The 12,907-nt window shown below is 51.5% G+C and overlaps 1 protein-coding gene across 2 annotated transcripts in view; it reads right to left on the reverse strand.

The window, feature by feature from the left end:
- Positions 1 to 12,907, reverse strand: part of SLC6A17 (solute carrier family 6 member 17) — a 46,041-nt gene that overhangs the window by 10,648 nt on the left and 22,486 nt on the right. For both annotated transcript variants that reach the window (XM_032881509.1, XM_032881507.1), the window contains 3 exons: positions 12,673 to 12,799; positions 11,757 to 11,938; positions 9,962 to 10,072 (listed from right to left, as the gene is read on the reverse strand). In XM_032881509.1, coding sequence (XP_032737400.1) covers positions 9,962 to 10,072; positions 11,757 to 11,938; positions 12,673 to 12,799 — 420 coding nt within the window. The remainder of the gene's footprint in view (positions 1 to 9,961; positions 10,073 to 11,756; positions 11,939 to 12,672; positions 12,800 to 12,907) is intronic.

Consider the following 12,907-nt stretch of genomic DNA (forward strand, 5'->3'; position numbering starts at 1 on the left):
TTGGGCTCTTACCGCTGTGGTGCACACCTGCATCTCAGGTTCACATGTCTGCCTTCTTTTCAACACTTTGTGTTTCTGAGGGGCAGAGCCCATCTCCTGTTCGTCTTTGTGTAAGCAGTGTCTGGTACACGAATGTCAAGGAAAAGAGTGGGGGGCAAGAGAGACAAGGCTGTCTCCTCAAGCTTAGCTTAGCGGGAAGGACCAAACCAGGCACTGTGAAATTTTCCTGGCCTTTTTGTATGAGGATGCAGGCTTCTAGGACAAGAAGATCCTTATGGCTTTAAACTTCTGCTTTTTAAAGCATGGCTATTTTAATGTTGGCTTCCTTTCCTTTTCTCTTGCTTCCCTACCATCCCCTTCCCCGCCCCCCTCCTCCTCCTCTTCTTCATCTCCTTCTGGTGATTATTTCATTTTTCATCTGTATCAATCATTACTAAAGTTTTTACAGAAGGATCTGGATCATCTGTGAGACCCAGACATGTCATTGTTAGGATTTTTATCACTCCCTGAAGCTAAAAATAAGACATGGGTGAATTCCTAGGCCCAGCCACTGTTCAGGGCCAACCTCCATCAACATCGCCAGCCCCTCTAGGGAGGCTGCCATAATCAGACTGCATCATCTGAGCTCACCCTCCAACATGGTGGACAGACTCCCTAAGGACAGGGTAGGAATATCTTACATAATGTCATGATTTAGAATGGGAAGAAAAATTATTTGTATGTTAAGACTGTATTTGCTGATCTTTCCTCATCTTTAAAAATTACAGAACAGTTACTATAAAATGCACAAAAGTGGAGAGGATAGTATAATGAACCCACATGTACCCATCACTAATTTTCAACAACAACCAACATAGGGCCTATCTGGTCTCCTCTGTACCCTCAACGCCCAGCCCTAAAGTATTTTGAGGAAAATCGGTGGATCCAAATCTACTATTAATGAGGCCCCAGGAAAGAACCTGACAGTGCCAAAATTTGACCTTCGAGGAGAAAAGTGCCCCATGTGAGCCTAGGCACCCCTCTCAATGGGGCTTGGAGGGGCTCTTTTGCTGATGGAGATGACCAGATCTCCATGTTCATCTGGGGGTAAAGTGAGTCAGTCACCTTTAGGATTCAATGCCTGTCGTTGTTTGAATTTAAAGGGGCTCTATCAGGATTTCTGAGATGTTAGTGCATAATTCCAACAAGGTCCTAGGGGCACCTGGGTGGCTCAGTTCATTAAGTGTCTGCCTTTAGCTCAGGTCATGATCTCAGAGTCCTGGGATCGAGTCCCGAATCAGGCTCCCTGCTCAGTGGGGAGTCTGCTTCTACCTCTCCCCTCTGCTCTTGCTCTTTCTCTCAAATAAAAAATGAAAAGAAAACAAAGGGGATCTATGAGGATTCTGGGGTGCTGGTACATAATTCTAACAAGGTCCTGATCATAGTGTCCAAGAGGCTGAACTCATGGCCAGACCTCAGGAAGCCCAATGTTCTTCCCAAACGTCAGGATGTGACTGCAAGAGGAGAGGTGGGAAATGGGCTCTCCCCACCAAAGACAAAGATTTCACCCTCCTCAGTGTTGGGCGGGAAGAGGAGGGCGTGGGGGGGCAGATGCCCTGAAACTCAGCAAGGGCTTCCTGCCACCTCCTTGGCACAACGGCTGAGTCACTTCCTCACACAGAGAACAAGGTGTTTCACGCACTTGACTCAGCGGCACAAAGATGCTTTCGGAATCCACAAGCAGCTCCCCAGCTCCTGGCCTGACCAGGTGCGTGACCAGAGCCCACGCCCTTGCTTCTCAGCCCTGCCGGGCCCCTGCCGGTGCGCGAGACACCAGATGGCACTGGAGCGCCAGGTTCCCACCACCCAAGAACAGTGTCACCTTCACGAGGGAGAGAATAATAATCACTAGGTCTTCCCAGGCACTCTCTGCACACCGGGAGCAGCCCTCCATTCTCTCCCGAGAAGGCTGTCAGGGAACTACCATGGTTTGCCCCATCTCACAGCTGAGGAAAACGGAGTGAGTTCCCCAGGGATCTTGCCCTCGGACCAGGGACCATGGAGTGATGAGCTGGGACCCGAAACAGCCAGTCTGGCTCCAGAGCCCACCCTCTGGCAACAAGCTTGGCCTGTTTTGGTCATCCTTTCTAGAAGCCCTCCTCTACTCATGCGGGTCAAGGTCACTGCCCTCTGCCCCTGAGCCTTCAGTGCCTCCCGTCCACACTGGAGATGTCCACCGCCCTGCCCCAGGCTCAACACTACTTCATCGTGCTGAGTTGGGGACCCACAGAGTTCTAGGGCTTCTGGAACTCACAGTCCATCATCCCTCAAATCCCCCGTCTCCACACCCTTCCCTGGATGGTCCTCCTTGCTGTGATGTCGTGGTTCTCCAGTCTGGCTACACCTCAGAACCACTGGGAGCTTTCAATAGCTACTGCTACCTGGATACCATGCCCGGTGATCCCAATTAACCGGTCTGCTGGCTGGAGTCTGATTGGTCAAGGGTGGGCCTGAGGCCAAGGCTTCCCCTCAGCCCCCTGGGGTAAAGGCTGTTCTCGCACTTGCCCATGCTGCCCTCAGGCCTGGAGGTGGGCGGGGTGCCGCCCCTCCCTCCAGGTCATCATTGCTATCCCAAGGTTTTCTCTCTCTCTGTCCCGCTCTACTGCCATCAGAATTCTCAGTTCCTTCAGCTCCTCCCTTCCACCAGTCCGGTCCTTCACCCCACTCCTAGGTCATTCCATAGCCTCTGTCATATCTGAGAGCTATGCTCCAAGTAGGACCTCAACGTTAAGGACCCTGAACCCCCAAGCACCCCATCTTTCCAGCTCACTCCTTCGAGTTTTTTTTTTTTTTAAAGATTTTATTTATTTATTTAACAAAGATCACAAATAGGCAGAGAGGTAGGTAGAGGGAGAGAGAGGGAAGCAGGCTCCCTGTTGATCAGAGAGCCTGATGTGGGGCTCAATCCCAGGACCCTGAGATCATGACCCGAGCCGAAGGCAGAGGCTTAACCCACTGAGCCACCCAAGCGCCCCATTCTTCTAGTATCGTGATTCCAAAATACTCTGGCCTCCCTGGGACCTACCTACATTTCACTCTCCCCGACCCTGTGTGTCCTAACTTCCCTTCTTAATGGGCTTAGTCAATGGCCCATCCCTTGGCTACTCGCTTGCTACCCTCTTAACTCCCCAGCCACCTCCCTCCATGGTCGTCGATTGTCATTGCCTCCTGATCCTGGCCCAACCCCCCACCGACCCCCAGCAGCTAAGCCCAGCTGGAGAAATCACACAGCACACACCTTGGGACCTTGGACGGGTTATTCAACCTTCCTGTGTGTCAGTTTCCCCACGCACAAAATGGCAAGAATAACCTCTGCCTCCAGGGTCATCATGAGCATTAAATGAGCTGATGTTTGTCAGGTGCGGGCAACAGTGCCCGGTACCCAGTGAGCACCATCCACTGTAAATCACAGGATTGTTCTAAGTAGCCCCTCACTGTGGGAACTGGCATGCTTTCCGAGGCGTGAACCAGGAGGAACTGTCCAGCTTGGAACCAGACAAATGTTAACGGTGCCATGCTGGCTGACTGCACCTCACACCCATGACTCTGACTGCCAGGGTGCCCCCCCCCTCCACTGGGCTGCACGCCTTCCCCATCCCCTGCACTGTCACCTCACACTCACCCTTCCTTAGGCCCCCACCACCCCTCCACCATTCGGAATCTCAATGATGCCCTCGCTTCCTCCTTCCCAGACAAAACGACACACTCCCCCGCGTCCTCCAGCTGGGCACCGGGTCCCACCTCTCCCGCTCATTCAAGCACTCTGGTTCCCTCCACCCAAGAGCAGTGATTTCCCACTCTGTGCTGGGTTTTTAAAAAGTGTACAATTTAACAGTTCTTAGCGTATCACAGAGTTGGGCAGCCAACGCCACGACCAATTTTACAACTTCTTAACACCCTGAAAAGAAAGCCCACACACATTAACGGTCACTCCCATTCCTCCTCCAACCTCCCCCAAAACCCAGCCCTAAGCAACCCCTAGTCTGCTTCCTGTCTCTACAGATTTGCCTATTCTGGACGTTTCACGTAAACGAAATTACATGATATATGGTCTCTGGCGACTGGCTTCTTTCACTTAGCATGATGTGTTCGGGGTCCACCTGTGTTGTAGCAGGTGCCAGTACATCATTCCCACTTATGGCCTAATCACATTCCATCCAATAAACACACCACTCTTGATTTTTCCATTCATCTGTTCACAGACATTTGAGCTGCTTCTACTCTTTGGCTCTTCTGAACAATGCTGCCAGGAACATTTGTGTACAAGTTCTCATGTGAACATGTTTTGGGTTCTCTTGGACATGTGCCTAGGAATGGAATTGCTGGATGATATAATAACATCCTTGATCCCATGGCCCTCTCCAGTGTCTACCCCTTTCTCATTTCTCTGCTCCCCTGTAGAGCAAAACTCCTGAAAACAAGTAGTCTTTACCACTTGTCTCCCAATTCCTCATGTCCCATTTTCCCGTGAACCCACCACGCTCAGACTTTGTCCTCAGCACTCCACCAAAACAGTTCTCGTTGAGCTCATCAGTGACCCCTCTGCAGCCAGGTGCACTGCTCATTTTCTGATGGGTCAGGCCCATCGCCTGACCTCTCAGCAGCTTCGGACATAGCTGACCATTCTGTCCTTAAAGCAGTTTCTCCTCTCTGCCTCTGGGATCGACATATCCACATCTCTCTCCCTTCCTCCTCCTCTTCTTCCTCCTCCCACATTGGCTACCCTTCCCCCAACCCCTAAATGCTGGGTCCTGATGCTCAGTCCTCTTCTCTATGTTCTCTATGTGGACTTTCATTAGTCCACAGTTTCAAATTATCTGATTCCCAAATTTATACCTCCACCTGACCTGCAGACTCATCTTTCCAACTGCCTACTCAACATCTCCACTTGAATATCTTTTGTTTAAGATTGTATTTATTATTTGTTTGACAGAGAGAGAGTGCACAACCAAACAGAAGCGGGGGAGAGGCAGAGGGAGAGGGAGAAGCAGGCTCCCCGCTAAGCAGGGAGCCTAATGTGAGGCTCGATCCCAGGACCCTGGGACAATGACCTGAGCCGAAGGCAGAAATGCTTAATGGACTGGCCACCCAGGGCCCCTCCACTTGGATATCTACTAGACATTTTGGACCTGCCATGTCCAAAACAGTAGTCTTGAACCTGCTCCTCTCATCATTTGCCCTCATCTCCATAAATATCAACTCCATGCCTCTAGATGCTCAGTCAAAAGATGTTGGAGTCATCCTTGACCATTCTCTTTCTCTTGCCCCACAGGTCCAATCCAAAAACAAATCTTGTTGACCCTACTTCCTAAATGTATCCTCAATCCTACCACTTCTCATCACTTCCATTGCCATCATCTGGGCTCAAATCGCAGTCACCTGTCACCTGGATGGATTCACCTGGATGGAGCTGTCTGGCAGGTCTTCCCATTCCACCCTTGTCCCCTCAGGTTCTCTATAGCAGCCAGAGGGATCCTTCAAAGACAGAAGTCAGACCATATTGCTCCTCTGTTTAGAATCTCTAATGGCTTCCATTTCACCAAGAGTAAACACCAATGTCATCCCTGGCCCACAAGACCCTCGTGATCTGCCTCCCATGATCTCCTTGACCACATGTCCTTACCTCTCTCCCCTCCCATTCCAGATCCAATTCCCTCCTTGAATTGGATGCTAGATACATCCAATCTCAAGGCCTTTTGCTTACTGCTCCCTCCAGAATGGAATGTTCTACTTCCAGATATCCACACAGCCTGCTCCCCCATCTCTCACATCTTTACTTTTTATGCCACTTTCTCAGGGAGGCCCTCCTTGAACCCTAGCTGAAGCAACCCCTGTCCTTGGTGTCCCTAATCCTTCTTTCTCTGCTTTATTTTTCTCCTTAGCAACACCACCCAACAACTCCTTACTCTTGTATTGTCTGTCTCCCTAAAATACAAGATCCAGGAGGCTTGGGAAGTTTGTCTGCTTGGTCCATGGCTGGACCCACAACAGAGCCTGGAACATAACAGGCATCCAGTGAACCTTTGCAGAATGAAGGGATAAATGAATGATGGCCATTCAGGTTGTTTTCAATCTTTTGCCACTAAAACATAGGCTGTAGCGACCAATGTTGTGCACAGATCAGTTTGCTTGTGAGTGAATATATCAGTAGGACAAGTACCTCGGAGTGGAATTGCTGGGCCAAAGGACATGAACAGCTGTAATTTTGATAAACACTTTCTGCAAGTTTTAGTCGTGAGAAGTCTACCATAATCTGCGACTTTGTGTTGAGCAAGTCACATGGTGAATTCTGTGGCCCTCCATGCTAACTTGGGTTTTTCTTTTCTTTTTTTTTTTTTTTAAGATTTTATTTATTTATTTGACACAGAGAGAGAGAGAGAGATCACAAGTAGGCAGAGAGGCAGGCAGAGAGAGGGGGAAAGCAGGCTCCCTGCTGAGCAGAGAGCCCGATGCGGGACTCGATCCCAGGACCTTGGGATCATGACCTGAGCTGAAAGCAGAGGCTTAACCCACTGAGCCACTCAGGTGCCCCACTTGGGTTTTTCTTTGGTGGAAAGAAACTAATCAGGAGAGAGGTTGCCCAAGGAATCCAAGAACTTAATTAGTCATCAGCATGAGTTACTGTCCCATCAAAGATGCTAGTGGGTCATCATGGTATCCTGGCCACACTGCATTATTCCTGATGTTGGAAGAATTTGTAAGAGGACATGCAGCATATCCACGGAGAGCCTATGCTTTTTTCAAGTGGATTCAGAGATGCCCTGGCCAAAAGTCCTCTTGGACTCTGCCATGGCTGCCAAATGGCATGACCCCTGGGGATTTCATTCCCATTGTGGTGGATATAAATGGAGCAGTGCACAGCCGGAGCAGCTGTGTGTAATGACCCTAGTATTCAGTAACACTGTTCTAGGTCAGGAACTTGAAATGGTTCCAGGGTTCCTCATATCTCACCAATCCTGTGCTGGAATAATCCCAGCTCTACAAGAGTAGACTGCCCGGTATGGACAGTCAGAAGACTATTTCTGAGAGTGGATCCACCTTTCTTGTGGATGACTTGGAGGAATTTGTAAATAATGGCCTCACCCAGCCATCATTATTAGCTTTACCTGCAGCACAGGCTATGAAAAGGATCCTTGACGGAGAAATTAGGCCTCCCCGTCCCTGTGAGACACATCCATCCAAGGTTAAGGGCTGCCCCATAGAACTGCTCAGACGAGCCCATAGGCTCTATCCAGACTAAAAGTCCCAAGAGCTATATGGGTCAGGGCCACCTGCTAGGTCTTGATGACCTGGCTCTTCTAGGGCCTTCTGGGTTTGGTTTCTTTAAACTTCACTTCAGGAGTTCTCTGTCCCCTGCAGATGCTGAAGTGGTATCACACCGTTTCCTTAACATCCAGGAAAAGGTTTTTGAAAAGAGGGCCTTCTATTGTTCCAAGGGCACACCCACCATCTTGCAACCATCTGAGTGGCAACAACAGAAGTCCCTGGAGCCACAGGACTCTCCCATACAGCTGGTGGGAGTGCTGACCTTGGCTGCCATTTTGAAGAGCAGTGTGGCCACCTTCTAGTATAACTGAAGGTACATGTACCCTTTGAGATGGCAATTCCACTCCTAAATATAGACACCCTCGGGAAAATTGTGCAAGTGGAGACCTGTGTAATAACATCTACTGTAGCATTACTAGCCATGGGGAAAGCTGGAAACAACATAAATGAGCCTCACATGCTCAAACATGAGCACAGTTTAGTGCTACAGTGGACTATGACACAGCAGGGAAGATGGATGAACTAGAGCTACAAACAGCACTCTAAATAAATCTCAAGTACCAGTGCTGAGCAAAAATAAAAGCCAAAGCAAGCCACAGGAAGATGCAATATAACATGATGCCACTTACGTAAAGTTTGAAAGTACGCACAAATGCTGTATGTTGTTTACACATGTGCATACATGCATTACGAGATAAAATACGTGTATTTTAAGAAATGTATTAGGAGGGGGTGCCTGGGTGGCTCAGTTGGTTAAGCAACTGCCTTTGGCTCAGGTCATGGTCCTGGAGTCCCGGGATTGAGGCCTGCATTGGGCTCCTCACTCAGCGGGGAGCCTGCTTCTCCCTCTGCCCCTCTCCCCTCTCATGCTCTCTCTCTCTCATTCTCTCTCTTTCAAATAAATAAATAAAATCTTAAAGAGAGAGAGAGAGAGAAATGTATTAGGAGGATACACCCCACGTTCAGGATAGTACTTATCTTTGAGGCAGGAAAGACATGGGATCGGGGCAGGCTATGAGGACACTTTTATGGTCTCTGTAATATTTTATGGCCTCTCCAATGTTTATTATATTATTATATATGTGTGTGTTTACATGCCTGAGACATTGTATGATTAAACAGATGTTTGAAAGAGTGTCTGAGTCAAATGGGGAGCTGTACTGTGTGTGCTGGGACCAGAAACCAGTCTCATGAATCCATCCCGTCCTGGGCTCTCTCAAGATGGATGCCACCAAGGGGCCCACCCATCTGGAGACATGTGTGACTCTCCCTATTTATGAACATCTCCAGAGTATACCGTTTCCTCCCAAAGCACCGATAAGTATAACTGAAAGACTCAAGTGAAAAGGTTAGACTGATCCTCATTCTAGAAATACAGTAGAAGTAAGTCATAAAAACCACTGGCTTTCTTCTCATGGCCATCTCTCCCCCAAAACGTGCCAGGTTTGCATTTTGCTTCTTTGTCGGGTATCACAGGTTCACGATGACTTCATGTCAGCCACATGGCTCAGGAGGCCCACTTCAGCCTCAAATATTACATCCAAGACTGCTGGGAGCCAGCGTTATTTCCTATCTGACGAATATGAATGCTGTGTGTCTTACCCACTGCCATCCCCCAATATCCGGGGGTGTTCCCAGCGGCACAGCAGCTGAGAGGGAACAGGGATTCCCCATTGGATCTGGGTTCTAGTCCCTGTCATCTCTATGAACTTCCCGTGTGAGCACCAGTGTGGGTGAGCACATGTGTGACACCGCACTGTCGAGGACCAAGGTTGGGGGCCTCAAGATGGTGGTATTCTGACCCATGCTCGCAACCTAGAGTCTCACCGAGGAGCTGGCTGCTCACTGATACATTGGCATTTGGAGGTGGACATCCCCAGCCTTTCCCGCTGGGGTTCCTAAGGTACATGGCTTGGGGCACCTTGAAGGCCTCCCAGTCTGCGTTTGCAATCCCCTGACTCCTCAGGGGACTGGCCCGTGCCAACCGTGGCCAGGGGGAATACAGAGGCAAGGCCACATGGTGGCAAAGACCACCATTAAGAAACCTTCGTGTAGATCTTCAGGATGCCTATGGCCCTGTGACAGCCCTGTGAAATGTGCCCAGCAGTCCCTCACTGGGCTATGGGAGGATGAAGTGAGAGACGAAAGGAATGGATTTGGTAAGGGTAAAATCACACCCCGCGTGGTCTAGTATCCTGAATAAAACAGTAACACTGTTCCCCTGATTTGGGAACAAGCTGGGATTCCCAGCAGGGAGATAACTTTTCTTAGGCATCTCCTTGGTTCCTGCTGTCACAGATCCAGTGATGAAACCGCCCATGCCCCAGCCAAACCTGCCTTTCCACCAGGGCCTCAAGCATACCCAGTGCTTTTCCACACTTGCTCCTGCCCTTCCTTTGACTGCAATGTCCTGGCCATTTGTTGAAATAGGATCCGCTTCCAGGTCATGCCCTCCCTGAAGCTTCCCTCTGGTTCCACCCAAACTGACGGGCTGTCCCTCTCATTGGAACCTAGGGGGCAGGTGTGTGCCCCTTCCCCAGTGCATGCCTCCAGGGGTCTGTGACGACTGCTTGACCCATGACAGGTCCTCAGCGAGTTCGAAATTCCAGGATGCTGGCCGGGCCCACCAGAGCTGTCAGTGTCCCCAGACTCTTACCTTGGGGGTGAACATATGCAGAATGCCATCGACGGCCCCTCGCAGCAGCAGCCCCCGGACCAGGAAGCAGGCGAGCACCACGTAGGGGAAGAGGGAGCTGAAGTACATCACCTACAGAGAAGACAGGGACCCACCGTGGGGCAGAGGGCCCCCTGCGGCCAGCACCCCTCTCCCCGCTCACAGCTGGGGCATCCCGCTCCCCGCTCACAGTCAGAGCACCCGAGCCTCCTCTGATGGCAGCAGAAAGAGAAGCCCTGGGACCCCTGGGCACAGGGCCAAAACCACCACACACCTGGCACTGAGCCAAGGCAGAAGCAGGAGCACAGACAAGCTGGAGTCAGCATGGCTGTGCCTGGGGCTAGCCTCCCCCTTTCAAGAGCTGGCAGGGCCGGGTCTGCAGCCTCCCCACCCCCAAGGGCCGCCAAGGGGGCAAGGAAGCCTCTCCTCTCCCCTCCTCACTTTTTCATGTCTCATGCCCACTCTTCCATCCCTGACTCCAGTGGACCCCCTAAGGCTCTCCCCTGTCCTTAGAGTTTCTTTGATGGAAGGCATCCGGGAGGTTATAGGCATGGCTCCCAAGCCAAAACATCAGAGAAGGTCCTGCCTCTTGTGATTATACATCACCCGCTGTTTTCCAGCACGTGCATTTCTCATGCATTTCTACATCCCCCCGGCAGGGAGCTGCCCAGGAAGGAGATGCTCACAGCACGTCTGCTATGCCGAAGCAATTCAAGAGGGCTGTTTGGGTGGGATGGTGTTGAAGGTGTAAGCATGTATGCGTCCAGAGCTAGAGCACCCGAGTTCTGATCCTGGCTCTGCCATTTATCTACCATGTGATCCTGAGCTATTCACGTAACCTCTGTGTGCCTCTGTTTGTGCATCTGTGAAATGGGTGTAAGGCTTCTGAACTCATAAGGGTGCTGTGGACCAAAAGTGTTCATATGTGTGGCAGTACCTGATAAATGCCCCCAAGTGTCAGCTACTATTTTGGCCTGTGGAGAGGGAAGAGGGGTTGGCTGAGACCAAGTTACCTTCCCAAGGCTTAGCTTCCCTACTCGAGAAGCACGTTATGGAACCTGGAGCCTCAGACGTTCCAGCTCTGGGACTGACTGGCTGTGTGACCTCAGGGGAGGGGCTTTCCCCGCTCTGGGCCTCAGTTTCCTCATCTGTAGAATGGATGGATCGAGCCACGGCTCTGGCAGTCCAGGAATACTGATATGTGACAAAGAAGAAAGGGCCCTCACTTGAAGGGGGTGTGTGGGGTTGGCTGGGCTGCGCCCTGAGAGAGCAGGGGAAAGCCACCCTTGGATGCCCCAGGCCTCTTCACTCACAGCACCTGCCTGCTCCAGGCGCCCTTTAGTTCACACATGGTGAGCTGCCGATTTTCACCAAAAACTGCTCAGGGAACACTCTTCTAGGCCTTTTGCTTGGGAACCTAAGGGACTAGGATCTCGACGAACATCCCTGGGTCTGTACTCCTAGCTTTCTTCCTCTTTAAAGTCTGTGGAGCGGGTCTGACGTATATGATCCCAGAGGTGGCTGGGGGTCATGCCCTGATTTTCCACAAGCCCTCTCCCATCCACTCCTGGTGGGCTGTTCACAGCGAACAGGGACACAGCCGTGACACACCCATCGCGCCCATGGCGGGGGACCTGTGTCGTCATCTTGAGCCCCCAAGAGGCCAAGCCCACTCAGCAGACCCTGCGTGGCATGGCGGAACCCAGGGTCCTCAGCCCCCTGCCTGCCATGCTCTTCTGCAGCCGCCTGTATGGGTCGGACTCCTTTCCCCACTCACCTTCCCCGAGGACTGGATGCCCTTGACGACGGCCATACCCACGATGCTCCAGGCCACCAGGAGACACAGGGTCATCTTCCAGTTGAGGCCACCACTCTCTGAGATGGAGTTGGAGATGTCCAAGGCCTCTCGGTACCAGAAGTAGGTAGTGGCTGAGCTCTTCTCACACTCTGCCTCCACCACTGGAACAGTAACAAAGGCCCCCTCAGGCGGGACTGTGGGGTCACCTCCTCCGCCTGATCCCCACCCAGGGCGGCAGCGGCTGAGCGGCTGGCTGAGTGCGGCTAGCGGAGGGGGGTGCTGTGCTCCTTGTGGGTGAGCCAGGATCTGGCAGACCCTGAGGACTCCAGATGGGGCTCCAGATGGGGCCCAGGAGGCTTCGGGGACACATGGATCTGGCTGAATTCCCACACATGCCACCTCTTCCCGTTTCCATCCGTGGAGGACAGTAAGGATTAGGCAGAGCTGACCCCAAGTTCCTCGGGAAAGGTTCTGAGCTAGGAGCCAGACCTCTGGTGTCTCATCTCAGATCCTGGTGTGAACATAGGAAAGTCACTTCTGGACCTCAGTTTACCCATTGGTGAGGTAGGATAAATCATCCAGCCTTTTATAAGACTGGCATGCAAAGTAAGGCTGTTTCCAGATAGGATGGTATTTGAGTAACACAGGACTACTCAAAACAACTAAACAAAAGCCACACTTTCCAGAGTTTTCCCTACAGTCATTTCATTCAATCCCCCTAAGAACTTGGCAAGGGCCATCAGAATGGACCAGAGAGGGTAGGTGTCTAATACAAGGTGACGAGTTAATGAAATCCCAAACCTGTGCCTAAGCCTCTTAGGCTCCTTCAAGCCCTTCCTGGGACGGGCTGGCTGGGGTCCCCAGGGTGGTCCTACTCGGGGGGTCCCATACTTGCCTGCCACAGTCCCATTCCTGATGACGGGACATTCGCTCCACGGCAGCGGGTACTGGAAAGACTTGAAGAAGTAGAAGATACTCCACCCGATGATCACGTTATAATACAGCCCAACAAAGAGGCAGACCTGAGGACAAGGGTCCATGGTGGGGGGAGGGGTCATGAAGGCCTCAGTCCCCACCCCTACCCCCACCCCCAGTCCACGGGCCTCCCTTGCAGGGGGAAGAGGAGGAGG

The sequence above is a fragment of the Lontra canadensis genome, unplaced genomic scaffold (genome assembly GCF_010015895.1).
Source record: "Lontra canadensis isolate GAN:19392208 unplaced genomic scaffold, GSC_riverotter_1.0 scaffold75, whole genome shotgun sequence".
NCBI classification, from domain to species: domain Eukaryota; kingdom Metazoa; phylum Chordata; class Mammalia; order Carnivora; family Mustelidae; genus Lontra; species Lontra canadensis.